The sequence below is a fragment of the Cottoperca gobio genome, chromosome 5 (genome assembly GCF_900634415.1).
Source record: "Cottoperca gobio chromosome 5, fCotGob3.1, whole genome shotgun sequence".
Classification (NCBI taxonomy): domain Eukaryota; kingdom Metazoa; phylum Chordata; class Actinopteri; order Perciformes; family Bovichtidae; genus Cottoperca; species Cottoperca gobio.
In genome coordinates this window covers 22,007,274-22,035,018 of record NC_041359.1, presented here as the reverse complement: position 1 = coordinate 22,035,018, position 27,745 = coordinate 22,007,274, and the positions used below count along the sequence as shown (strand labels likewise).

At 41.2% G+C, this 27,745-nt stretch overlaps 1 protein-coding gene across 3 annotated transcripts; it reads right to left on the bottom strand.

Moving 5' to 3' along the window:
* Positions 1–76: 76 nt before the first annotated feature.
* On the bottom strand, positions 77–24,793 carry eya2 (EYA transcriptional coactivator and phosphatase 2). Of its 3 annotated transcripts, none has more exons than XM_029431596.1 (16): positions 24,522–24,793; positions 14,878–14,957; positions 14,378–14,413; positions 13,882–14,008; positions 13,544–13,654; positions 9,650–9,726; positions 9,315–9,498; positions 8,717–8,853; positions 8,505–8,588; positions 5,791–5,880; positions 3,811–3,869; positions 2,924–3,084; positions 2,094–2,208; positions 1,840–1,961; positions 1,615–1,715; positions 77–1,226 (listed from the first exon to the last, which is right to left on the bottom strand). In XM_029431596.1, the coding sequence occupies exons 4-16, from the start codon at positions 13,982–13,984 to the stop codon at positions 1,146–1,148; spliced, it is 1,425 nt and encodes a 474-aa protein (XP_029287456.1). In that variant the 5' UTR covers positions 13,985–14,008; positions 14,378–14,413; positions 14,878–14,957; positions 24,522–24,793; the 3' UTR covers positions 77–1,145. The 3 variants fall into 3 exon arrangements, with proteins under 3 accessions (XP_029287456.1, XP_029287457.1, XP_029287458.1); XM_029431597.1 differs by lacking the exon at positions 24,522–24,793 and adding an exon at positions 20,396–20,428; XM_029431598.1 differs by lacking the exon at positions 13,544–13,654.
* Positions 24,794–27,745: the final 2,952 nt, after the last annotated feature.

Sequence of the window (27,745 nt, the reverse complement as noted above, 5' to 3'; positions counted from 1 at the left end):
ACAGGTCACTGTAGTTCAGCTTCTCAAACCTCTGGGGTTGAGTAACTCCGTGAAATCAAATGAAACTCCACTCGCCTTTCCCAACAATGCAATTAATTTATTTTTATTAATCTATTTTAACTGTCTGTCAAAACAAATCGACAATAAAGCATTATATACAAATCATAGCTAAGCTGACAGGCAGTGTAATCGGCACATGCACAACCATACCAGTTCATCTATATTACAAACAGGTTATTAGGAAATTAAACAAGGACAGAAAAGAAGGAGAGTTAAAACACGACAACATATACAACCCAGAATCAAAAGTAAGGATTCAAGCACCGCCTATAATACAGCATCTTCTTATGAAAACATTTTTACAAGAGCACATTTTTGGTCTTTGAAGGGGATATTTTTATGCCGAGCTCCCAAACTGTTTATACTTCATTGTGTTGTGAATTTAACCAATAATAAATAGCTTACATTTTAATGGTAAAATACAATAAAGCTATTTTCAATAGCCTCTACCTATGAGGAGAATATTATCTGACACTTATCTAGCCGACATACGAGTACAACAATTCTAAAATAATAGAGAATGCAAAATCTATTCCGTGTAACGTCATAGCTTTAAGTCTTATTTCTAATTTTGTCTTTAATTATATTGGTCAGTGGAAAACGGGTTTACAATCTGAGCTCCTCATCCATGCAGACATACTCACTGTGTTCAACAAACAGGATGTACAATGTTGCATTCAGTGCTTCACTCTTGTGTGTACAAAAGTGGGACACCTTCCATAAAGTTGAGATGAACTAAATAAAATAAAAAAAGGAAAAAGTATTTGCAGTATTAACCATAGTTCCCTGTGGTTAGTGATGAAGCTTTGGTCCCTTTTTTTTTTGTCTTTGGTCTTTCATTTTGATCCAGCACTTTTTGTTCACCTCATGTTGACGTCTCATAGATTTACTGCAGCTTTCGCTTCCAAATCCTCACAGTTCCTTTGGCTTTAAAGTGAAATTGTCCTCCTTGCGCCAAACCTTGGAATAGCAAACCCTGACTCTGAATCAGTCTCTTGGGGGCAGCTTCAGCTACGAGCTGCACTCAGGAGTTCAGGAGCTGCTCGTGATCCGGGTGAAGAACAGAGCGTGACAGCTGGCGCCCTCTAGAGGTAGTCCAGCTCCAGTGCATGGCTCAGAGCCTCGAGGTCGGCCCGACAGGACACCCTCCAGAACGGCATGTTCTTCTGAGAAAACAAAAAATACAATCTATTAGATCTAAGTTTAATTTAAAACATGCAAACTTAAAAGCAGGCATACTTTAGCAACATCCAGCACTCCTGCAAATGCAGTGCAGATGTGAATTATGGACTGTGGTTTTGTAGTGGATTATAGCATGTGACAAAGTACATGTGGATAAAAGTCTGGCCTTCAATGTACAAAAGCTTGACGCAAAGAAAAACCTGCCAGAACCAGGGAAAAGTGTGACATTTCAATTCAAAAGGTTAGAAAAGAAACCTCAAGTCAGACACAGAATCTGCAGAAAACCACGTGTCTCTTAAAGTTAACTGATTAGTTGAGGCCCATTTTTCAGCAGTCACAGTCGTAAAAAAAACAAAAAAGATTGAGTTATACCTTCTTGGCCACGGACTCTTCTTCCGCTCCGTCTCCTATCACCACATACACTGCTCTCCGACCAAACCTCTGTGAGACACGCTCAAAGCAGCTCTCTTTGCCTTTGAAAGGAGGCGGAAATCAGAGTTCAAAATATAAAAATGGCACCTTTGAAGAAAGACTTGGATTTAATTAATCCCGATTTTCATTTTCTCCCTTAACCCTTCTTCCTTAAATGTTCCTCACCTGTCTTGGTGGCACTGTAGATGTTCTCTATGGGGAAAGCAGAGCCCAGGCCGTACAGTAACACCTTGGAGAGCGCTGGGATGAGCTGGGTGGTGGTTACCAACACATTCACACAGTTAGGCCTGGAACAGGACAGGACACACACATTAGATATGACACCTTAGATTACGTTCTTATAATGGAATAACTAAATACTGTGCAGCTACTAGCCAATTTTAAACTCGACCTGCTGGTGTACATCAGCATGAACTGACCTGGAGTTGATGAGAGCCAGGGCTTTGAGTGCTTGAGTCAGCCACAGGTCAGTGAGGACCTCCATCTCTCTCCTCAGCTGTAACCACTCCTCTCGCTTGGGGCTGCCCATTAAACCTGCCCATCAGGGAGAAGCACACGCTTGATGGTCAGACTTTGAAACAAAACAGGGAGGACATGAACCCTTATTGCTCCAATGCATAAAGAAATCTAATTTACTGGGATGTTGCGAAACCTTATTTTGACAGCAGAACTGTCGGCAGCCTTCTGTTCTTACACAACATCCTCCAGCCAAACCCTCAGACATATGGTTTCTAGCAGCTGTAATCAGCTGGTCCATATTGAACACCAACTTCTTATTCATTATCCCAGTGGACAAACAAACCTGTGTCCTTTCTTTCGGCTTTTTCACCACATCATGACCCAATTAATTGAATAGGTAACGCGTCGGTCATGTATCATATTACTGTTTACAAAGTGTTTATCGTCAACATGCTCACAGCATTTTCATCAATAGAGGTTTGGTTGATTTGGTTGGTATGATATGGTTTTAAAATGACTTTTCTTAAGCAGGAAGCGTATACAACCGGATACCAGCAAGGAGAAAACAAAGACAAAGCTGAGCTGTGTTCAAATCTAACTCTAGCTTGTGGTCTAGCAGCAGCTACATATTTATATGTGTCTATACTGATATATTATATATAACTTTCTCTTTATTTTATTTTTTTAATTAAAATAAAGCAGAACATGACATTAGACAAAACCATAAATACAACACTAAATCACACTTTAATAGATCAAACTGCACACAACTTATATAAGCGGCGCTTACCCCCAACATTATTCTTGTATGTGTTGTAGATCTCCTTCACTCTGCGGTATCGGAAAGCCAGCTTCCTCATCCAGTCCACCCCTCCGTGAACCCCTGACCCCAGGCACAGAGAGCCGGCCCCCGCTGGGCTCTGGAAGCCGTCCGACCCGAAGTTGTAAGTGCTGCAGGATCGCAATACAGGAAACAGTCAGGATATAGATCATAAAACTGCATTTCTCCAGAGCATCTTATAGAAGCGCTATCATTGGTGTTTCAGGGGGGAAGCTCAAAGAACTGGTACAACTATATATTCCTAGATAAAGTTTCTAGCTCTAGGAATTGATTCAAGCTTCAGGTTATGAACAAGAAGGTTTTTAAATCACATTTAGGGAGGTGTGCCAGTGTAACCACAAACATTTCAGGGACAAGAAACGTTGATACTGAGTAGTAGCCGTGCATGAAAAAGCTTTGTCAGTAAGAAATCATGAAGTCTACACACTCAACACGGGTAGGATAAATATAAAAACATCTTTGAGAATGAAAAGGGCCAAGTTCAATAAAATAAACTTTGCTACAGTCTGGCCTTTTCTCAAATCCCTCCTTAAAGTACCCTAAAGTGCTTCAACAAGTTTAGCAATAAAAAGTCTGGACCGAGGGAGACAGAGGGAACGATGAAGAGATATTTTGATGAGAAATGAAAAGCGTTGGATAATCCTGTGACATATCATATGGCTGTGGAAGTCGGGAAAATAAAAGACATGCACATGCTTGCATGCATGAACACACGCAGAAACTCTTTGTCTCATTTTTTTAATTCTTCCTCCTGTGCACAAAAAAAAAACCCAGAGGGCAAGTCTGGTTCACAAGCCGCAGCGGAACTGAGCACAGTAACGCAGCAGACGCTTTACCTTAGGTCCTGTCCGTTGTCGTCTGATGCCACGTCATCAATATGAACCTGGTCGCATTCCTGGGAAATGAAAAAGAGAGCGGATATATCAAGAGATCTATTTCAGAGTGGAGCCCTGTACAGGCAGGTCTCTCCTCTTTAGGGGAGCCTGCGGGGTGATAGCAGCTACAGAAATAATAAAAAGAGCTTAAATAAAAGACAAGGAAGGAGGAACTAAGGTATCGGGACACGGGACAGCGAGGCGCCGGAGATACAGGACAGTCAACACGGCTGTGCGATCCTGCTGCGACCAACGTAGTAAATTAAAGTAAAAATATATCTGCATTTTTTATAGTGTGTCCAACATTTTGGTTAAAGAAAGGCCCATTGTTTTTGACAAGCACGTTGTTCCTCTCTATTGGACGTTAATGCTGCAGGAACCAAACCGCAGGGACCACACGGTTTACACATGGCTACGGCAAAAAAGAAACACCTTCAGCAATATGCAGTTGAATCAGAAACATGGAAACTGTTACTAAGATTGTGTCTGCAGGAAGAAAACAAAAACAAGGAGCAATAAATCCATCATCATAGGCCAAGAGGAAATACACAAGTATGTCTAACATACTGTACTAACATAAAACTGTCTCCTCCTAAAAACTATCCTAAAATCTTTCACATATACGTGATACACGTATCACATCAGTGCAAAACCCGAGTCCTATTAGAGCTTCTTACTGTCACCGAGCGACTCAGGACAGGGTCTCCTATCACCTTTCAGCCATCTTAAAGCCAGATGGAGACGCTACCTCATCTTCCCTCCGTCTCCACATAACTCTGTTCCCGAGGGGCTGCAACCCACCGCACACTCAGGTGCCATCCGCCCCTGCAAAGCCGCTAAAACTGACCATACAATACAAATGACCTCTTTAGAGCTTTATAGGCACTGAAACTCACAGCAGCTCAACTCAGTACCTCCAGAGCATTTTCTTTTGAATCCATCTTTAAGAGCTGCACATGAAGTGGAATACAGTTGTTTTTATATGTTGTGTGATCGTCTGCTGGTACTTCAGTTATGACAGCAGTGATAACACTCATAGCTACTGATGTAGCTACTGACGAAGGACAAGATAATTGTACCTCACGACTTAACTGCAGTTGTCAGCCCGCAGTGGCCTACTGCTTTAGAGATTTACTGAGCCCTGACAACAAAAGAGAGGATAAGATCCGGGTTTGCAAATGGCTTTGTTGGCTCCTTTCCCTCCTCTCGAATGTTCCTCCTCCCATTTGACTAATTTTCCTCTCGGTTGCTCAGACACACACCTATAATTACAGCACAAAGTGTACTTGTTCTCTCTCCTCTCTAATCTTCTTTCTTTGTCAGAACAAGGCCAAGGAATTCAGGATGAAAAATATGTGAACTTTTTTCAGTCACTAGCAGGTAGTAAAACCGCATTTTAATGCCCACTTGGATTTTCTTTTTTCAATGAGTCATCGTTTATAGAGGTTGCACTAATGTCCATGTTAACTTTGGTGGATTTTTAGGCAGCAGGTTAGGTCTGACCGTAAGAGCACAGCACTTAACAACCCCTCCTTTTAATATTCTCGCTCAACTGACGAGGGCAAATTGTTTGGAACATGCTGTAGTAAGAATTAATACAGGGTAGAAGTTGTGTGAGGGGTTTTTCTACAATGACTGCCACTGTGCTTTATGCCAGGTAAGAAAACCTGTCGCAGGGAAGGTTTTCTGGAATGCCAGCTTACACTGTTGGATATACAGTAGTCTCACTGCTGCTATTTTCCATCTTACTGGAAATAAATCTAAATTTCAAGTTGCAAAATAACTGAGTGTCCAAACAGGAATATGAGATACGTAAGTGGTAAGGGTTTTCTGTGTGTGAAATAAGGCATAAAGCTAACAAAATACATTTACATTTTCCAAACATGGCTCCCCCTTTACACGTTCTTGTGAGCCAACTATAACTCAAATTTAAATACTCACCTCCAAGTCATTGAAGAAGAGTCTCGAGTCGGCCAGGTTGAAGATCATCTCCTCCATCCACAAACCGAGAGACACTGCCTTTGAGGAGTCCTGAACACAGAGACAAACACCGACCTTACAATACATAACTTTGAATGCCACACCACACGGCTGTTAGACGTCGCTGTGTATCTGTTATTTGCAACAAGTCACAAGTTTTTTAATCTCTTTTAATATCTTTTTTGAACTATAACCATCATAATCATGTAAACATGTATCTCCTATCAATCAAGTGTGTGTCTCAGCGTGCATGTACTCTACATACATTATGTGTTTATGTCTTAAAGCATGTCTAGTGTATACATACTGTGGTAGCAAACTTTCCCATTTCAACACATTTAAATAAAAGAACACGCGTTTGCAAACTACAGCTTGTGATTTGACCTCAAAATGATGTCAGAACAACATCTAAATCGTGTCAGGCGCTGCACCCTTATTAATTAGCGAAAAACAATACAATCGTGAGCTCAAGACTGAGATTGATGGCGTAAGAGGTTTGCTATTTAGAGAACAATACGTTCAATTTGATTGTTCACATCATCACTCTTCTTCTCGCCTTGTCAGTGCAGCCGCCTGCTTGTCTCACTGAACGGCTTTCCTTTCACTTCCTCTGCAAACTCATCAACTTAGATTGACACAAACAGGTTTCAGGGAGAGGCAAGTATGCAGGTGTCGCAATACACCGACTTCAGTTTTGTTCCTTAATAAGCAAATTATGAATCACCACCAAGAGAAACACATAAATCTTAATGTGCAGGCAGTCAGGTTGACAAACAGCAACAACAAAAAAAAGCAGACTACAAAAGCAGGTGTGTGTATAAGTGCGTGGCATATTGCTTGGATGCGTTGGCTCGTCTTTGGCAGCGGTGTCAGCCAAAGGTGAACATAAGATTAGTGCATCTGAAATGACAAGCAGAGCCGTCCTCTGGCTCAAAGTGGTAGAAACTGGCTTGATGACAAAAGCGGGGTAAATTATGACAATTACAAAACCTCCCCCCCCCCCCCGCCCGCTCCGAAAGAAAGGTGTGAAGAGAAAAATGTAATTGAGGACGAAGGGCGGAGAAAGTTCAATAGGAGGAGGAGGAGGAGGAGGAGGAGGAGGAGGAGAAAGACAGGGAGAAAATGATGAGGGGGGAGGATTGAGAAACTCTGGACAGAAGAGGAAGAGATGAATGGAAAGGATGAAGAAGGAGGGGTTAAAGGCTTAAGAAAGGATTGTTCTGCTTTTCTCATAATTAAAATAATTATCTATAATCACCTTTCTCCCGTGTAAAAACGAGGGCTGCTCTACAGCCGGACAAATAAAAGCATTTAAGAAGAACGACGAAAAGAGGAGGAAGGAAAAGTCAGAAACAAACTAAACACCTAGAACATTAAGTTCCCACCTTTACTCTTATGCAGCATGTTCAAAATAAAAAACAAAGTAGAGGACAGAGAGGGGTGCTGCATGATAGATGAGATAATGGAAGAGCTGTTACAGGGGAGGGAACCAGCTCCTCATGTGGCTCTCCATTCACCTCTGGCTCACCAAGCTGGTGAAAACAACTGTCTTTCAACACACCCATTAGTCTTTCCTGCACGCTGGGCCCAGACTTGCCTTTACTCATAGGTCCAAAACATTTGTTTATGATAAGAGTTTAATAGGCTGACCCTAATGGGAAGAGCCTGGGCTGTTAAAAAGTAGAGAGAAAGCGGGACACAGAGTGGAGAAAAAAACAAACCATTATGCTTGTCCGAGGAGGTTGAGTTAGCAGTAAATTTGAGAGGGAGGGAAAAAAACGACGAAGAAGAAGAGGGGAACTAGCTTGTAAGCCGTCTTGATGCTTTGGATTGTTAATCTGTTTTTCCGCTGTCACTCATTCAATTCCTCTGCTGCATGTCTGAGTTTTGATGTCAGAGTTTGTACAACTGAGCTCCAGCAGCGGGGTGTTTGGGTGGTGGGAGGAATCAGGAATTTTTGGCACATGAGTCACATTTCAACACATCTTCTCTCTCTCTCTCTCTCGCTCTCTCTCTCTCTCTCTCTCTCTCTCTCTCTCTCTCTCTCTCTCTCTCTCTCTCTCTCTCTCTTTCTCCCCGCTTTTCTCTCTCCCCCCCCCCCTCCCCCTCCTCCTCTCTGTGGCAGAAAAGAAAGAAAAAGAAACAACGGCATGCATGGCCTGTGGGGGCTGAACCGATCAGAAACGCTGCTCTCAATCTCCCATCAGCCTTGTGTCAACCCGCAGGGGGACCGTGAGAATTCAAAACACACATCCCCGGCCAAAACCAAGAAACGCACCACTGTCCGCCCCTTGTCAGCTGCCTGTCTGTTATGTAAAGGTCCCACCGGCTGTCACTCACGCCGCAGGATGCCCGGGTAGCTAAACAGCGCCGGTGCATTATGAAAAGAAACAAGAGGGCAGAAAGGCAAAACAGCCAGCGTGTGAAAATGCTCAGGGATCAGATCCAAAGGTTGTGGACTCGGCTCGGGCAGCCAAACATTTGACTGTTCGTCAAATAAGCACTCAAACGCTGAGACAAAGGGTGATTTGACGAAAGCGAGATTGCTTTGTTGTCGCGAGGGTTTTGTGCCAAACTGTGCCAACCTACCGTGACATTAACTGCCGTCAAAGCGTGATGAGCTACGGCACGTATTCTGACAGTAAATGACAAAGGGAGGGGTCGTATCGTCGTACCTTGCCAAATCGTGAGGAGAAGGTTCCCGTGAGGAGCGAATGGAAAATGATGATGGTTTCATCCAGGTCCCAGATAAACACACGCTGCAGTGAAATAACAGATATGTAATGTTAACCTCATGAACGTTTACGAGTGCGTGTGTGAGACAGAGAAAGATAAATATTGAAGAGGAATACTGATAATTTTCAACACTGTGCGAGTGTGTGTTTACCTCTATATCAGAGTCCAGAGGTGGCGCGGGGTCACTGACTCTTTTCCTCCCTCTCAACTTCCCATCTGACCCCCTTCGTGCCGGGACCCCCTCCTCTTTACCTGGTGTGGGGGGGCTTGGCGGCGGGTGGTACTCGCCTAGAACACACACACACACATAAAACACAGTCAGTCTCCATAAAACAACTTTTTTTCAAGATTCAGATGTTGATTTATTAACTCCAGAGCATGTTTAAGGGGAAGTCTTTTTACTCCATTTACTAGTCAGAGAGAATACTGAAGATAGTATTGAGTTTCACTAAAGGGAAGTGTAGGATCCAAGCTTTTTGGATCCAAACCAGCGTCTAAAAGCGACACAAACATTTTGAATTAAAAATCTCTCTTGAAAGTCACTCAACTTTATGGAGGCGCAGTACTAAATCACTGTAATGCACCTTTAATATTCCTATACACTGCGAAGACCACAGTAAGCAGTAAGAATGATTCAAGAGAACACCGTACTGTACAGTCCATGTTATATGTGCTTTTGTTTAGGGTAAGGCGCCACATAGATGGTAGGTAGGTAGGTATAAAGATCCACAGGTAAGGTCACTCCTTACCTGTGTGTGACTCTGGGCTGTGATTGGGCAGCATGACGGCGTGCTCTGGATGCTGATAGGCTATTGGAGCTGTGATGGCGGCGGGGCTGATGTTGCTGCTGGTTAGGTAAGGGCTGTTGTAGGGATGCGAGTTATAATACGGAGAGTACTGACTCTGACTGTAGCTCGAGTACGCTGAAAACTCCTGTGAAAAACGGAAACTTTAATTAGTCAGTGTCATTTAACATTTCAAAAGGGAGGGAGACATTTAGACAGACAACAATATGATCAACACAGTTCTTCTGACAGTCCAAGATTGCTATAATTATGTATCCTGTTGAAGTTACTTCACTCACTTGTTGGGTGGAGTTGAATGGTGTTGAACTGGAGATTGCATGGGTGCCTTGAAAAATTCCAGATGAAATACCACCACCTGAGAAACGATGCGAGGACAAAAGGTCAAACTTTCAGGATATATTCATAGCGAACAATTACAAACTGGTTTAGAGATTTGACTGCGTTACATCTTGAGTTGATGAATCAACCTCGGATATAATTCCACAACATTTGATCTGAACTATGTGCGGAGGAAGTAATGAGCAGCCAACTTTGACTCCTTCCTCAGTGACAGCTGAGTGCTGCAGGAGCTGGGAGTGAGATTTATGTTTGACACAACAATACAGGTGGGAAAGTCTCCTCCTGCTGCTGCTGCTGCTCTGGGAGTCTTCTCAGTCTAATTGAGCCAATGCAGGAATGTCTTCCTCCAAGCAATCCTCCCCCCACGGTGACACTGCCTCACCCGGCATCTATCTGTCAAGTCTGTCCACGCTGTTTGTTTGTCTCAATCATATTTCGAAGCTCCACAAAGAATGTTTTCTGCTCGGTACGTCTGTTTGGATAACGGAAAAGCTTCTGGCACGATTTTCATGAAATTTGATGGAAGTGTGTAAAATGGGCCAAAAAAAGAACCCATTACATTTTGGAGCAGATTCAAATGAAGGATGGGGGGTTGGGGGGGGGGGGGGGGTACACAAACTAAGTTACATTTTGATTACCAAAGCGAGATTTATGGGTTGTCGGAATAATATAGGAAAAATGTATTCCCTACTGGGAAAATTCACATGAACACACACTTATAGGCCTACAACTCCTCTTCCCTGTAGCGTCCATGTGGTTCACAACTCAAAGCTCATGAACGCACCAGTTGCGGGCGAACAACTTCCCAACTGAATGAGACCATCCGAGGAGCATGTGAAAGCACCCAGGATGTAATCTTATCTCCTCTACCTATTATACATTTTCATTCCATTATCACCATATTCCCCGTCTTAGTTTAATGCTAACATTTGCTAATTAGCATGAAAGACAAAGAGCCGCTGTCTTTCACAATTGAAAGTTTTGACTTGACGATGGCACTAGATGAAGAGTGAAGGGATAACCAAAGTAATTACGACTCATCCTGAGGGGAACATGACTATCTAAACCAAATTTCATGGCAATCCGTCCAACAAACCACAAAATGTCAACCTCAGTGGCGCCAGGAGTAAATGAACCCTCTGGGAGAACCGTGAACGTCTGAATAGAATGTGGATGTTGAGATATCTAACTAGATAAGTGAATACTTTGAGCAGCACCTGCCGCCTGTGTGGGCTTCCCCCCTCGGTGCTCCTGCCACAGGGAGCAGATTACTGTGTGCTTTGCAATCTGTTTTAACCCTTTGTAAATAATTGCTTTGTTTGGTGGGTTTTGTTATGTGCAGTAGGACAGTAAAGTTAATACGATGTACTTTAATGTACTTTAATTTCGTAGTATCTTCTGAGAAGGGACTGCTCTGTTTTGTTTTGACTGCTAACTGTACAACAAGTCGCCCTTTGGCGATAATAAAGCTTTACTCTCTGACATGAGCTGAAATATTTCTAAAGACTCCCTTCCTCAAGTCTACCTTCCATCATTTCCTCAGTCCACTACGGCTCCGTCTTGCTCCCCCATGTCTTCCTCTCCACCCCCACAGTGCATGACAAACATACAAAAACAAAATGACTCAATGGAAGAACCACATTGAAACCTCCCCAGACAACACAACAATCTTCAAAGCGTCTAAAGGAAAAAATCCAGGAGGTCTCTCGAGTAAACACAAAAAGTCTCCCATAGTCCCCATTTGGTTTCAGTTGTACGCACAGTGTACAGTACGCGTTTCGATGGCTTTTTGTGGTGTGTGTGTGTGTGTGCGTGCGTGCTAAAGCATTGTGTACAGTATAACGGACAACATGGAAACATTCTGAAATCCTACAAACATTTGGTTGTTGTGGCAGTTTATTACCGTTTGAAGTTTGCAGTTAATGATTTATGCATAAAAATATTCAAACAAATTTATTTTGTTTGGGAACAGTGTCTTTCAAACTCAAACTACACACAAAAATAACATTTGTTGGTCCAACAGTCATTGAGGGCTTAGCAGTTTGCAAGAGGTTTTATCATAAGTGTATTCACATGAATATTTACATTCCAGTATAATGTCTGACATATGAATATTCTCTTCACGAAGAAGTGATATGGAAAAATAGAATTATCTGGGAAGCAAAAAACAAAACAGAGAGAGAGAGACAGAGGTTACGATCTCCCTCTCATGTGCCACTACTCGTATCAACTGATAGCAAACTTCAGGTTAGCAATACATACAACTCGAGTCTCATGTGTGTAACTTTAGACCACAGTGTCTATTGTGAGACACGCGACCTGGTGACACGGAGATGTGAAATCACTACAATTAAGTGCAGAAAGGGCAAAGAACTAGGAGCGGTGAGACGATGAGACTTTTAGTTGTAAACACACACACACACACACACACACACACACACACACACACACACACACACACACACACACACACACAGTTGAGATTATCTGCAGTATACACACACACTCTAAATGCTCATTACGCAGGGAAAGTGTGAAGCAGCAAGAATGGATGATCAAAGTTTGTGTCACAAAGTCGTTCTGTAAACTGAGATGAAAGTTGACAGTTTGGGAAATAATTTACCTCTTTTGTTTGGCTAACTTATCGTAGCCTGTATATGACTTTTTCTTGCCCCGTCTCGTTTCCTGTTCAACTTTGACCTGCCATATTCGCTGTATTTGTGCGTACAGTTTTCCTGAGAATTTAGAAACGTTTTGACTTTCTGGTTTCGCGTCCAAATAACGTGGTTTATATAGATTAGGATAAACTGCCGGCTTGCTGATTGTCTTTACGCTCCTTACCCGTTTGACTTGTTTTAACGTTGTCGCCGTGTTCTTTGATCTCCGTAATCAAGTTGGTGAGCACGATGCTATTATAACAACCCATTGCGCCAAGCCTACAAAAATAAGCAAAAGTAGGAAAATACTTTGTCTTTAAAGAGTAAACAGATGTGTGAATGGCCCGTTATAATATAGAGACTCACATTCCAATTATTAGAGCACTTATAACTGAGCTGGGATATAGATTATGTTGCTCCAAACCTCATCTGTTTACCGTTTAATCCTGTTTTGTCTCTCCTTTGTCTCGTCCATACAGTGGAAACAGGCTCATCGCCTGTCTGCAACATTAAACCTACTCACCCCTCCGTATAATTCACCTTAACCTCTCCCCTCTCACACACAAGGTCAATTTCACGCAGCTTTCAAAGCCATAAAGTCGCACTGAGCGAGTCATGCTTTGGGCGCCGGACGACTGAGGAATGTGTACAGCACAGATACACACACAAAATCCCCAAAACACACACACACACACACACACACGAGGCCATGCGTGGGCAAGAGAAGACACTTGAGTTTTTGTTTTTTCGGCAAAGACCCTCTGCCCACCTCTTTGTTCTCTCTGTTATTATTATTTTTTTTTATCCTTGCTCCCATCCTCTGTCTACATGTTTTCTCACTGTCTCTTTCTCTCTAGCAGACACAAGCGCTTGCATGCTGTGTTGTTGGTCTGAGTGGAGAAAGGGGGCCTGACCCCGAGAAAAGAGGAGGGGTGGGGAGACTTTTGACGCCAGGAGTCCAGACCGCAGCTAATGGAGAACAGGTGTGGCCGAGAGAAGGAGAGGAAAAGAGAGAAAGATGAGGAGAGAAGAGAGGAGAGGGGGAAAAAAAGTTGAGGAAGGGCAGCACGAGGATGGATGCTCCTTCCAGAAAGGTTGCAAGTAAAGATGATGTTTATAAGTTGCGTGTGTGATGGCGTGTCCGTACATTGAGTACATACAGTGTGTCAGACTAACCGTGTGAGTAGCTGTAGACACTCTGACTGGGAGGAGTGCCGCTGAAGTTTGAGTAGCCCAGTAATCCCGTCTGTCCTGGAGAGTGACTCAGGCCATCTTCTGTTTTAATGTCTAAGCATGGAGAGATGCCATCACAATAATAATATGTTAACTCTGTATTTCCACTGTGGATTGAATGGCAACGATTAATCGCGATTAAGCGCTCCTAGATGCCCCTGACTGTCCCCCTCGTTTCTCCCTCTTTTGTTCCATTGTGTTGTAATATGAGTTGAACATTGATGTTGTCCAATGAGCTGTAATGTTATTGTTTCTAAAGCAGCATGTTTGTTTGTACTCACTGTAAGATGGCACGCTGTAGCCCTGCGTGTGGTGAGTGTAAGGTGTGTACGGCCCTGCAGCCTGGAGGGCGGGGCTGTACTGAGTCTGTCCATACGCAGCCATGACACCTCTCCCCCGTCAGCCGATCTTAAAGAAGGAAGAAAAAAAATGAGGAAACTTTTGGTGACATGTTCTTCTTCTCTTTATCTGTTACAGCAGAACATCTGTTTTGTCACGGTGTATGAGGAAGAACATACTAAACATGCAAAAGCAAATGAATTATTGCCACAAACAGAACTCTGCTGGGACGTATACACTGCCAAACTTTTACAAACAATTACAACAAAACTGGACTTAATTAAAGGAAAAGAAAACCTTTAAGTTTTTAGTCTAATAAACTTCAATGAGTTAATAATTAACACCACACAGTTTAAGGTTAAATCACAATAATGTGGCAGTTTCCTTGTCAACAACAGATATTAATTGCGCCACATTTGAGCTTTTATGCGAACTCACCTGCAGTAGGTACGATGAGTTTTAGAATAGGAAGCCCTGTGAAGGAGGCAAGAATAGACACGGTCAGAAAATGAACAATGAAACCAGTAAGGAAATGAACAATGGAGATTTTTGATAATAATTCCAGAGAAATTGTGCAACGCAGGAAACCCTCCAACTCCAAAATCGGAAAATTGTCAATTTGAAATATTTATGCAGCTTTTTTAAAATTAAATTAAATTAAGTGCCACTAATATTTTACCTGTACTTATTAACAATATTAGAATTGGGCAGAATATCCATTAAAATCAGGGTATAATTCTTATAAATGATCTCCTCACTCCCTAAAATGAGGGTGTGCAGTCCTGATGACCAGTTTTATCATTAGGGGTTTATTAGGGGGTTATAATCTGTGTGTTGACTTCACAGGCAGACTGGAGGATTGCAGGAGCTCCAGTGATCAGCCTCTTTTCATCTGAAGCACTTACACTCTCTTTTCTTTTGTAGTTTTGCACTCTCACCTGGCTCTGTGGAGAGAGCTTTATCCTCTTTATCCCGTCACACTGCTGTTAGTCAGGTTCCTCTCGAGCCGTCAACTCTCCTGTGGAAACAATATCAAACGCACATCAGGACACAGGTATGCAGGTGACTGACACATGGCGACGTGCCTCGGGCCTTGTTGCAGCGAGACGAGGAGGGGGGGAGCAGGTATTTTCTCCATGCACACAGTTCAAGAGGTGAATAGTTTTAAGGATAGACAGAAAGAAAAGAGAAGATGATTGTGGTATTGACGTGAAGAGTTTGGTCATTAGAGACTCTGGCAGTAAAATGATGAGCTACAGGAACTTGACAGGTAACATTATTTCTAGGAAGATTATTGTTTTGGAAAAATGCTCCACTAATGCTGACTCAGTTGGCAGTCTGACACCGGTGCCATGCATACTGGAGGAAACTATTTAGAGGAAATTAACCAGGAAAGAAAGATTTTAAATAATAGCAGTGTGTTGGTCACAATTTCCAGTTCAGCCTAACCAATGGTTATGGGTCATATGATGAAGCAATAGAGCTCTGACAAGATGAGACAGGAGAGACTGCCATCTCTTTTTACGGTATGTCTCTGGTTGTATTCGGTCCCCATTAACAGAAGCATGGAAGGATAAAAGAGAGAGAAAGAAAAGGGTGAAAAGAAGAGAGGGAAGGGGAGGTCTCGGCTCAGTAAGCTGGAGGTCAAAAGGTCAATGCCACATTGATTAGTCTGAGCAGGAAGCTGAATGAGGTCGGTCTGTTTGACAGCAGCTGCTAAAGCTAACTCACACAAGGTACCAGTCAATCTGAAGCAAGATGTATTGTGGGTGACTGATGTTTCACGGGTAAACTTTCAGGTATTAAATCAAGTCATCTATTAACACTATAGAACTCTTTTTCTTTCTTATTTCGTATGAAGAAAAATCTGAATTTTATTTGGGCTTCCTCAATTATGGTAAGTTTAGTTTGAAAGAATTTGACTGGCTCTTGAAGGTGAAGGGATCAAATCCCTGCAGCCAGCTTCCACAAAGCCTTCCCACGAAGAGTGGAGTCTGGTGCAGCAACATGTACAAGCAAATAGTTTTGGAAACAATAATCACATGAGTTTGTAAGGGATAAGAAAATATCCATACACTTCTATGTTTCGTAACATTGTATCAACTATATACATGTCACACTGTCTGTTTACTTTCTTCATTTGTTTACTGAGGTGAGATTACTTAAAACCTCACCTGCACAACTCTATTTCTCTATTTCTCGCTTTCATTTCTTTTTCTCTGTCCATCTGTATCTTTCTGTCTCTCTCTCTCTTTGCCTCTGGGCCATTCCAATCTGGCAAAGCTGCAGCTAACTGCCTGACCTCTGACCTCGCTGACAACACAATGACAGAGACAGATGACAGTTATGAAATATAGGGGCAGCAGGGTTTTACGGCAGCAGAGAAAGATGACGGGAAGGGAAACAAAGTACAAACTTTGTAAGAAAAGTGACAGAAATTGTGACAGCCTGCTGATCAACAGAAGCTTCACTGGCATCATAAAAGCTGAAATGACTTACAGTATATTTTGTGTTGCTCTCATGTCATTAACAAGAGCGTTAGCAGAGAAAACACATCTCACGTTATGTCAGCTCCAGCTGATCGAGTCGCCCGCCCGGGTTTTAAAAACACCAAAGACAGCTCGCAGTGTTTTCTGAGTAAATAAAAGTCTTTCAACCACGAAGCAGACGCAAAACTCCAGCTTCACATCTGTGTTATAGAATAAACACAAATAAAACAGGCTGTAAATATGACACTAAGGAGGTGATTTACTGTCATGTCACAGCCTTGTGTAAAAATACAAATAAATACAAATTCGAGATACACATTTTAGATATTTCTAATCTAATTTGTTCCAAATCAATAAAGCTGTACGCTTTACATTAAGCAAAAAAGAATCATGTATTTTCTTTTAGCTTCAACTATTGAATTTTTTTTATCTAAACCATATTCATGTTTATTATTAGTTTTGCTATCGATTTCCACTTGAAATGACCCTTAAGAGCTTGCAGCCATCAGAGGTCCTGATCTGACCTTCATCACAGGCAGAGTGTGAAGCTCGAGAGAGTAACACCGATCCCGCAGGACGCAGGGAAAATAAGGGAAGTGCTGTTGTGCTTAGCACTTCGCAGTTCTTTCCAGGGATCAAAAGTAAAAGCGACGCCTGTTCAGAGTCCTCTTGACTTCAGCTGCATCCCTGCAACAGTCCTGTATGCACACACACACACACACATATGCAAGTACACACAAACACAAAAACTGTGTGTGATAGGGAAGGCACTTCCTGGTTCAGGGTGAGGCCTGGGAGGAGGGCGCACAAGGCCATGGGAACTGCAGGACACCGGAGGGAAGATGAGCGGAGCTCAGCAGAGATGTGGAGAGCTGAGGGCTGAAACTAAAGCTAAAACAAACCCAGCTGAGCCACATGGGGCCACAGGGCCACAAGGCCAGTCCCACCAGCTTCACCTGGGTCCCAGGGTTCTGCTAGACCACTGCTTCTTTCACGGATATCAAATTCTAGCCTTTGTGCTGACGGATTACATCACAGGATGGTGTATTGTGCTTTAAGTTGGAATGTCATTTGATACAGTTAAAGGAATACGCTGAGTTTATGCAGATTTACCTGTTCTACTAAACTACTGTGAGGAAAAGATTGACCGACGCGAAACTGATCCATGTGGGCCAACTAGTTCATCGTCAGTCCGACCGCGTCTGAAGAACAAGTCTCGTTCCAAACGTCCACACACAAAGGCGGGGGGACAAGCCGGGAAAAGATAATGATTGAAATGAGGATAAAAGCGCAAACTAAATAAAAATAATACGAGACAAAAACACAACACAAACAATGTTTACTGAAATGACTTTCCATGATTTAAATCGTATCAGTTTAAAGTCACATCATTCACAATGTATCATTTATGTCATTTGAAATGCCTCCCAAACTACTTACTGTATAAACAACAAACTCAGAATTATATATTGTAGATGAATTATTAGTTTCAGTAAGTAAAAACTCTGCATTATTTCATATTTGAAATGTAGGAATCTATCCTAAAGTAAAATCACTAACAACTTGTAACTTCTAATTTGAATAACAGAGTTTAATTAAATGACTCATCATTTTTCAGAACAGTTTGGACTTCATTGCCTCCACCGCTGTTGGCGAGTGATTAAGTCACAGCTCGTTGATATTTCCAATGAAGGGCGTGTGTCGTTAATCATATTTACATTACTTTTATTATATGTCAGGTGACGTGAGTGATGTGTGTGTGTGTGTGTGTGGTGTAGACGTGTGTTTACAGTGTCAATATGTGTGCCCGTGCCAGTGTCTGAGTCTTGATAGGACATCTGAGAGTAAAACACTGCGGTGACCCGCTCATGGTTTGACCTTTTATTGGAACGTTATGGTTCTCGGGACAAGGTGACTGGCTGGTCTATAATCACGCCATATGGGACCCCACCTGGAGCCCTCAATTTGGACAGTCTGCCCGAAGTGCCTGAGGCACAAGTTGGGGGTGGATTCACTGCTGCACACAGACCCCCTCTCTCTCTGAGCCACTGATAAAAGACACAGAACAAGGGCCCAGTATTTGAGTTTATGTGACACTATCAGAGGCTTCTTAGTGGAAATCTGTGCCATCTGCCAGATACTGCCCTCTTTAACCACCGTATGCACTCAGCAGGACAATCAGTGTTAGCATTATACTTACATTTTTTAAACTACATATTTAGAAAGGTTAAAACAAAGCCTGCACCTCTTAAGAACAATTAAAAGTAGATCATTTATTAAGCAGGTGTTTTACCAGACAGTTTATTTAAAATCTCTTATAACTTAACAACAAACAAATACTGAATACAAAACTCTTGCTGTGTGAACTCTGACATTTATCATCAATGCACAGAGCTATGGGATGATTACTTTCATATCTTTGTCTATTATTCCACACATTAACTAATCAATTGGATAATTTGATCTATTAAATGAAGTCTCTAAACCGCTCGTATTTATTTCTTTTATCACATAAGACAAAGAAAGGTAGTAAACCCTCACAATTGAGAAGCTGGAACCGGACAATGTTTGGCTTTTTTGATCCCTTAAATAGATTTTGATTCATTTTCAACTAATCCTTTTAGAGCCACAAAGAGCAATACAAACGTTCTCACACTTTGCCTTCACATTGATGTTAATCATCCAACAAGCAGTTCATTAAAGCTGTCTTCAGTAAAAGAAAGACATCAGTGAGAAAGGTGTGAAGTGGTGTAAAAGAGAAAGTTTTCTTTGGCGATTGATTGATTAAAACGGGCACATTAGCTGTGCAGAGGCTCAAACATGCTGGTGGTCCACGAACAGATGTTCAGGATTGATAATCTCAACCCACCACGACCTCAGCCACCAGATCACTCATTAAGAGGCAAATACGTTCCAAGTGTGTGTTCCCCGCATATGTTAGCCTCATATAGGATCATACGTTAGCAGAAGGTGTGTTTATGACTGCCAGTAATGTCACACCTGCAGGACAATAAAGGATACTAGATGTATTGTAACTGAGGTTTTATTAGTGCTAATATGTTTACACGTGATACATGGACAACTTAGTGGTGTTCCATGTTAAATCAATATACAGAACGTTTCTGTTTACACACAGACAAAGCCGTCCATCTGCAAAGTGAAACCTAAGCAACAGTGGGTAACTTTTGACGTTGGGAAAAATACTAATGTCAACAGTAACCAGTCGTGTTTCTGTTGACTCCACATACCAAGTCCAACATTTGCTGAGATGGTAAAAAGTAAAACAAAACAAAACACAGGAGTAAGATGTTTCCATGTTTCACCTGCTCACTATCGGAGTGAGCCATCTCAATGAGGTTTCACACAGCAGCTAATAATCAACCAAACAATTAAGAGATTTGAGCAACCAGTTTAAAACCTACGCAATCCCTTTATTGACAGGTTCAACTCTCGTGGGAGTCATCAAAACACACACACACACACACACAGACAGACCTGGCTAATGCTTAAGTTCTTTAAATTAAAAGTGCACGAACAGTTAAGTCACATAATGACAGATGCAGAAGTCCTTTGAAAGAAACAGGAGTCCTTCTACGAGAGGTTCCAATTCATCTCTGGCAGCAGTGAACCTGTTGCCGACTCTGTCTGCACTCTGTAACTTTACCTCCCAGACTTGGTGGCCTTTCTTTTCCACTTGACTAACTCCCTGCAACAAGACTGCTTTAATGCCAGAAGCTACCCCCGTCTGTCCCTCAGTAATCAAAAACCTCTTTATTTAACAATGCCAGTGTCTATATCTCTGGTTTTCTCCCGCACACACACTCTCTACTCCTTCATGAATTAAATACATTCTGCCTTTATGCTTCCTCACTTGCTTTCACTGCCCATATCCCGGCACTCACACTCTAATAATACCCCTAACAATTTTCCCCCAGTAATATTGCCAAATCCGAGAAGGACCACCTACCCCAAGGCCCAGACTCTGACTCCCCCAGAACCAGTGCCCCGGGACGTGGGTCAAAGTGAGGGACAGCTGGCAGACCTCCCAGCAGCCTGGAGGAGCGGGTGTGGGGTTGGAGGACCGGGCTGACCCCAGTCAGATGGTGGTCTGGCTCCCAGGTAAAAAACATCTGGTCCAGTGATGGGAGGGTGGTCGCACACACTCTCGCACACTCAAAACTGACACACGCCTGACTGCATGACTGCTCCTGCCTTCTCTAATGAACTCACACACACACACACACACACACACACACACACACACACACACACACACACACACACACACACAAATGTACACACTCTCAGACTGGCTGCTTTATTAGTAAATCAGGACAAAAAGGTTTGCCCTCGATCAGCCTCCACAGCAGATGACGGCTAGTGGCCGCCATAGTTGCGAACAGCTGGCCAGAAAGAGCTCGCTACTCGCTGAAGCTCACAAGGCGTTACAGACGGACTGAGGTCCAATTACTTCCATAATGGTAGATTTACTGTGCAAGTGTGTGTGTGAGACAGAAAAAGTGAGAGAAAAGAGAAAGCAACAGAGTGATTTATGCCTTTTTGGAGAGATAACAATGCATGATAAATGAGATGAGATATTATAAAATAGGAATAGGAATTAAAAGATGGAAAATAGTGGGAAAGAAAATTATACGCAGGAAAAGATTCAATGAAGGAAAACTTCTGACAGCTAAACAAATATTCCCAAAGCCACAGAGAATTATTAAATTCTCTTTTCAGTGGAAAGTACCCAAACCGTTATTAAGCATGAAAGAATGAAATATGGTCACTGCAGGCTATACGCTGCGATGTGTGTGGCTTCTCCATTCTCAAGATGAGATAAGGAGAGTGGAGATAGCCAGAGAGACAGCTGTTGTCTGCTGACAGCCCAGGGTTTAACACACACACACACACACACACACACACACACACACACACACACACACACACACACACACACACACGCACTCACACACACACGCACACACATCACCACAAGGCCTCCCCGGGTGCTCTCTGGGGCTTAAGGGAATTAAAAAAGGGAGGGAAGGGCGGGAGAGGAGAAGACATTTAGAGGGAAGTGTGATAACTTTCGAGCCTCAAACTATTTGAGAGCCAACAAATCAACCTCTAGTGTCCCCAGAATCTCTTTTCATTCCTCAGCTTTTTTTTCACTAAACATATGTGTAACGTGCAGATTCACACACGCACATGTCCGACGTCTCACAACACTACAGACACACTACTGCTCAATAGATTATACCTGCGATCAAGCCTCACACACACACACACACACACACGCATATATTAACATAAGAGAAGTCAGTTGAGGACGGAACAAATCATTTTTTTAATGCTAATAATCACAAATATTTTCCAATCTTTATTGTCTTTGATTAGCAGCATCACCTTCTGCCGTGGCTTTAATGCTTTACTGTAATAAAAGACTTCTACAAAGAATAGTTGAGAAAGTTTTGATTTATTAAGGCTTTCTTTTCATACAGACAGCTGCACATATCAGGCTACACTCACGCTTGCTTCTTCTGAAGTTGTATAAAGTTCAGAAGCATTCGTTCCATGAAAACCTAGAAGACTACTTTAGTCCACGGTGACCTCTTAAGGAGATATATGGACATAGTAAGACACAAATAACTCAAAGAAATAAAAATAGGTGGACAGTGACACTAGTCGCTCAGTAATGGGGAATACAAGATAATATAATAAACAGTATCATTAGTTCGTCAGTTTTGGCAGAGAAGATGTACATTTAGTCACATTTGCTCTGTACACAGGGCTGAATATGATCGCGTCATAGAACTAAAGAAGCATCTCGCTGCAACAGACTAAAACTCTTCTGTTCACACTCACTTCAGCGCAGCATATTAAGCAAAATGAAATCAGTCTAGCTTTTAGTACTAGGATCATTCATTTCAGACTAAAAGGATGGATTCAATGTATTTTCAGACTATACGGGTCAACATTAGAGGCCTGGTGTAACCTTGAGTTCAAGTCAGCAAGGCTGTTTGACTCCCAGAGAAAGAGAGAGAGGGAGAGAGAGAGATACACAGAAGCTAAAAAATGTCAAGAACTGTGTGGCTGTGAAGAAATACATAATGAAATTGGTGCAGATAAAGTCAGGAAGAGCAGAGCTTCCTATGAAAATATTTATCATTCCACAAACATTTGGCTACAGAGTGGTTTGGAATTAATTTGTGTTTTCTTAAGAGGGGGTGCCTTGCGCTACAGGATGGGGAATTCTCCACAGCCCGGGACTTTTTTTGGGCTGCTGCTTATTCACAATTTATTAGAGCTAGTAATAGGAACCATGAAGGCAGAGAAGAGAGAGGGAGAGAGGCTTGAGAGGGATCCGGCGCAGCCATGGAGAGCGAGTCCAGAAATGGGGCCTTATGTTATTAAGAGACGAACCGCAGTGTTAAATCAAACACGCCCGAGAACACACCTTCGGTATGTGGTCTGAGCCCCCCCCCCCCCCAACAAGACCCTTGCATGGTATTTGTAGGGGTTAAAATACAGGTATATAAAAAGGAGATTTACAATCTGTCACAGACCTGAATACTTGATACAGAAACTATCAAAAAAAAATAAGAATCCCTTTTTGGCCGGCCATTACCCCTGCAGGTTTCTTTTTTTGATAACTGACAGTGACAAGTAGAGATATAAGTCCAGTTTATTTAATACAATTCTGAAATGACTGTGACATTCTTGAGAGCTGGTATATGGGAAACACATTTCCCTCTAGTTAAACTCAGTTAAAGCCCTGCAACATCGATGGAAAAGCTCAGATGTCCATCTATGAAGATGCAAAACCAAAATGTTATAGTTCTATTAAATGCTAATTTAAATGTTATTTAAAATAAAAGTGATGTTATGAGCTCACATATTTAATAATTATTGTATACATTTTAAATATTATGACAAAAATCTATACAAGTAAAGGTAATGTCAGATTTATTTGCTTTAAATCTATTTATTTATTTTCAAAACAACAAAAGGCCCCATTAAATCCTTTCCCCTCCAGCTGTGCAGCTGATCGACATGTTTAAAGGTGATTTAAATGTTTGGAAAAAAAAGTGAGTGAGTTTCTAGTCTGGAGCCATGAAGGGGTCCTTGAAAAATATGAATACAAGCCTTTGAAAAATGCTTAGCGAGGCTCCCCTAATTTAGTTAATGAGGGTCCCTGCATGGCTGCTGAGGGGGTGTCAGTGACTTCAGCGTAATCTTCTGTACTTAAGCCGAGCAAACAGTGTTGCACCGGTTCAACCAGCACCAAGAAAAACAAAGGAGCTCAATCTAAGAGAAGGAGCCTCACACACGTCCCCCCCCCCACATCTTTTAAAGGGCTCAGTGGGACACTAATAACTGATTTGTTGATGGTGGATTTTGTGGTTTTCTGCTCTTATTAATGACTTACAATAAATTGGAATAAATAAAAGAAGCTGAATAGTAAAGAACACAATTATGTGACAGTATCCTTTAGCTCACATGAAGATTAAAAAAGAAAATATACCATTTACTTTTATATTAACATACATTTTTCTACGTTTGTCTATACATTGTAATAAGCGGTGTTTATTACTCTTCAAGTATTAAGGTAATACTTAATTAAATAAATGTATGTCTGGTACACATTATATGAAAGCACACGTTTGCTAATATTGTCATTATTATATTAGCCTAATTGTCAAATTAAATGGAAAGACCAGGTGGAGTTATTCAAATCAATTGGACATATTTGATAATTTAGTACTGTTTATTTAATTGTAAACGTACCATGATTTGATATTTGATTTGATGACACATTTAATTAAAAACCACACAGTGACGAGGCTTATTTAGAGGCTGATCTAAATGTAAATTAAATGTGATGTTTTAATAAAAAGATGATGTAAATTTAAGAGAAACAGAGCTGAAAAACACTTAAACAGAAACATTTCCCAACACAGAAGGATGAAATCGTAAGTCAATTTTATAAAATCTAATACTTTGACCTGAATAAAAACCCTCGAATCTAAAACCCTCGATGTCATGATCAAAATAAATATAAAACAGAGGCCGAAGTACTTCACACTTACCATAATTCAGATAGAAGAATCTGCAGTGGAAAAAAAAAAAAATCCGATTATCAATCAGAGCAGTTTCCTCTCCATGCCCAGAAGACTCCGCAAGACTTTTCACAAGAGTCCCTGCAAAACCTGAGACAAAGTGAGCGCTCCGGATGACTCGCAGCTCCCGAGAAGAAGCAGAAGAAGAAGAAGCTCCAGGTGCTGACAGCTGACAGCTTTCTGCAGACACTCACTCACATCGATCTCACATCTCTTCCTCTGCAGCTTCAGGAGCGTGTTTGCTTTCCCGGCGGTGAGGAAGTGATGTTAAGTAAATGAGCGAAGATTTCTGGTTCCTCCTCCTCCTCCTCCCGAGACTTGCGCGCGCTGCATGCAGCCTCAACGCGCGCGTGTGTGTGTATATATGTGTGCGTGTGTGTGTGTGTGTGTGTGTGTGTGTGTGTGTGTGTGTGCGTGTTCACCCAAACGCGCTCCCTTATCTCAACCACTCCTCTCATGTATTCCCTCCACAGAACTGCTTCACTGCGCAGCTTCTTCTTCGTCTCTTTAATCTCCTTTTTAAATCTTTGTTTGGTTAAGAGCTCTTCTTCGTTTGTTTACACAACGACCCTCCAACTATTCAGTCCGCCTCTCTGAAGCTGCGGAAGCTCTATATGCACTACAGATAGGAGGATTTGTTAGTTTGTGGTAAATAACTGCAGGCTATTGACTGTTTTATCAAGAGTGTTTGTTATCTTTTACTGTGTGTAAGTGTGGATGTGAGGATGCATTATTTTCCGTTCCCATCTCACTACCTACATAACCTACATAACCTACTTTATACTTTTTCTTGTGGCAGGTGCAATTTCTCTGCTTGAACCAATGCTTGCCATCTTATTTGTATAGGCCTTTTCTATATATAGTATATATATATACTGTATATATACTATATACTATATATATATACTATATATATATATATATATATATATATAGATATAGAGAGAGAGATATAGAGAGACTGGAAGAGACGAGAGACGAGAGAGAGACGAGAGAGACTGAGAGAGAGAGAGATGAGAGAGAGAGAGAAGGAGAGTAGAGAGATAGTAGAGAGCTATTAATACTAAGATAAGATATAATAAGATAGAGAGGAGACTAATAGAGATAGAGAATAGATATATAGAGAGATTATATAGAGAGTAGATATATAGAGGTATATATATATTATAGATATTATATATATACATATAGTATATATATATATAGTATATATACCGTATATAATATAATATATTATAATATAGATAGACTATAGATTAACTCATATATACTACTACATATTATATATATATATATCTATATATTGTATAATACAAACACTCAATACAAGCAAAGATTGTGCATTCAGTAATTACATTTAAGTAGAAATACACAAAAAAGTACATACGTATCCAGCAAGATGTACTAAATATTAAAAGTAAAAGTGGCTATTATGCAAAATTACCCCTTTCAAAGTGTTAATGATTTTATATATAGGCCGCATATACTATTAGATTATTATTGGTGTTTAATATATTAATATATATTAATATTAATGAATCTTTGTAGCAGGTTGTAGCTAATTGAACAACTTAACATGCTGTTGGGTAATTTAATCGATGCATCATCGATGGTCATAAGTGTTGTGTGTCGAATCATATGCTGTTTTCCAAGTAAATGCAGTAGAGAAAAAAAACAATATTTATTTGATCTATAAATGTAAAGTGACAAAAGATGAAAATATGCAAGTGCTTAAAAAAGTACAGTTTACTAAATTCCCTTTCCGCGTCTTATTGTATTGTTTAATCAAGATCAGAAAAGCAAAAGATATCTCTTGAATATGGTAAAAAGCCGTATATTGTTTCAAATAATACTGTAAAATTGATCCCAACTTCTATATCCATTAGATAATAAATGTTCATACGATGCTATTTGTAAATTTAAATCAGTCCACTTTTTAATATCTGCTTGAAATACTGTAAATCATATTTTTACTCACACAATGTGAAGCGCCATGATCATAATACGGACATTTAGACATTTGTGTCTTTCCCACATTACCTAGGCCTGTCTACATATTCCAATAAGAATAAATGATTAGGCATTAAACCCATTTTTAGACTCATTCTTATATTTTCAGTTTTAACCCGAGGCCTAGAGCACATCACCTGCTGCTGGTTGTGTATATGGGAAATGTCAAGGATCGATTCAAGGTTATCAAAACAGGTCTTGTGGTTGTGTAGTCTTTACAACACCTGCTGAACTGAAGAAAAGCAATATTTGACAGTTTTGTCTGCCTGAAAGCAAACAACATCATTTTCTCTTGAAAGTAGGAAACACAATGCAGGTGTCTCATCCTCTGTCTGTTTGTTTAATATAATGAGAATATGTGAGTGTTTGTGCCTGCTTCATGTGTACCCAACTCGTGTGCCATTGTCTCTGTGTGGATTCTGTAACATGAGGAAGAGTGTGTCGGAGCTGGGAGCCATGACTCAGGAGGAAACAGGTTCTCCTGAGCGGGGGACAACAGGATGCCCTCGCTGACACCATCTCGACACCAGCAGACATGGATACGTGAGGGCACCTGGGGGAGATTCGTGCTACTTTGCATCTGGGCATCTGTGTAGGCATCACTGACCTTTCCGAATAAAAGAAAAGAACATCCTGGAGGGTAATAGGGTTTTTAAAAAAGCTGGATAGCAACACGTGTCCTGGGTGAAAAGATGTTTTTTCAACACTGTAAGATAAGTACAGCATGAGAAAGATAGATGAGGAACTAAACAGTTATAATCTATAACTCACAGCAAGCTACAGGCATATGAGGAAAATTACCTTTTGAATATCTGTTCAACATTCATAAACATCAGTCAGATGGCATCGGTACAACTACATAAGCAGATAAAGAAAGAACAAGTATTATAAATGTTCTATAAAGATGAATGCAAAGGAAAAATACACCCTCTTATTCAAAAATGATTGTCCTTGGATGAATTCCTGTTGTTATTTATGTTGTAATTCACTTGTTTATTTCCTTGACCCAATTTATCAAGAATTATTTCTGTTTGTAATTTCCTACTTTACCGATAATTACTTAAGAATGTGTGTCAACCTGTTGCATTTGGCACATGTGATAGTGACAGAAAAAAGGAAGACATATTTACAGCACTCATTCATAACAGTATGGCTTGTAGCAACAGCAATGCATGCTGGTCTAT

Coding starts and splice junctions, on each gene's coding strand:
- eya2 (XM_029431596.1), bottom strand. CDS start 13,984: ATGGCTGCGTATGGACAGACTCAGTACAGCCCCGCCCTCCAGGCTGCA. Junction 13,655..13,881: donor CTACAGCGTGCCATCTTACA/GTGAGTACAAAC, acceptor CTCCATGCTTAG/ACATTAAAACAGAAGATGGC. Junction 3,870..5,790: donor TCTTCTTCAATGACTTGGAG/GTGAGTATTTAA, acceptor TTCATTTCCCAG/GAATGCGACCAGGTTCATAT.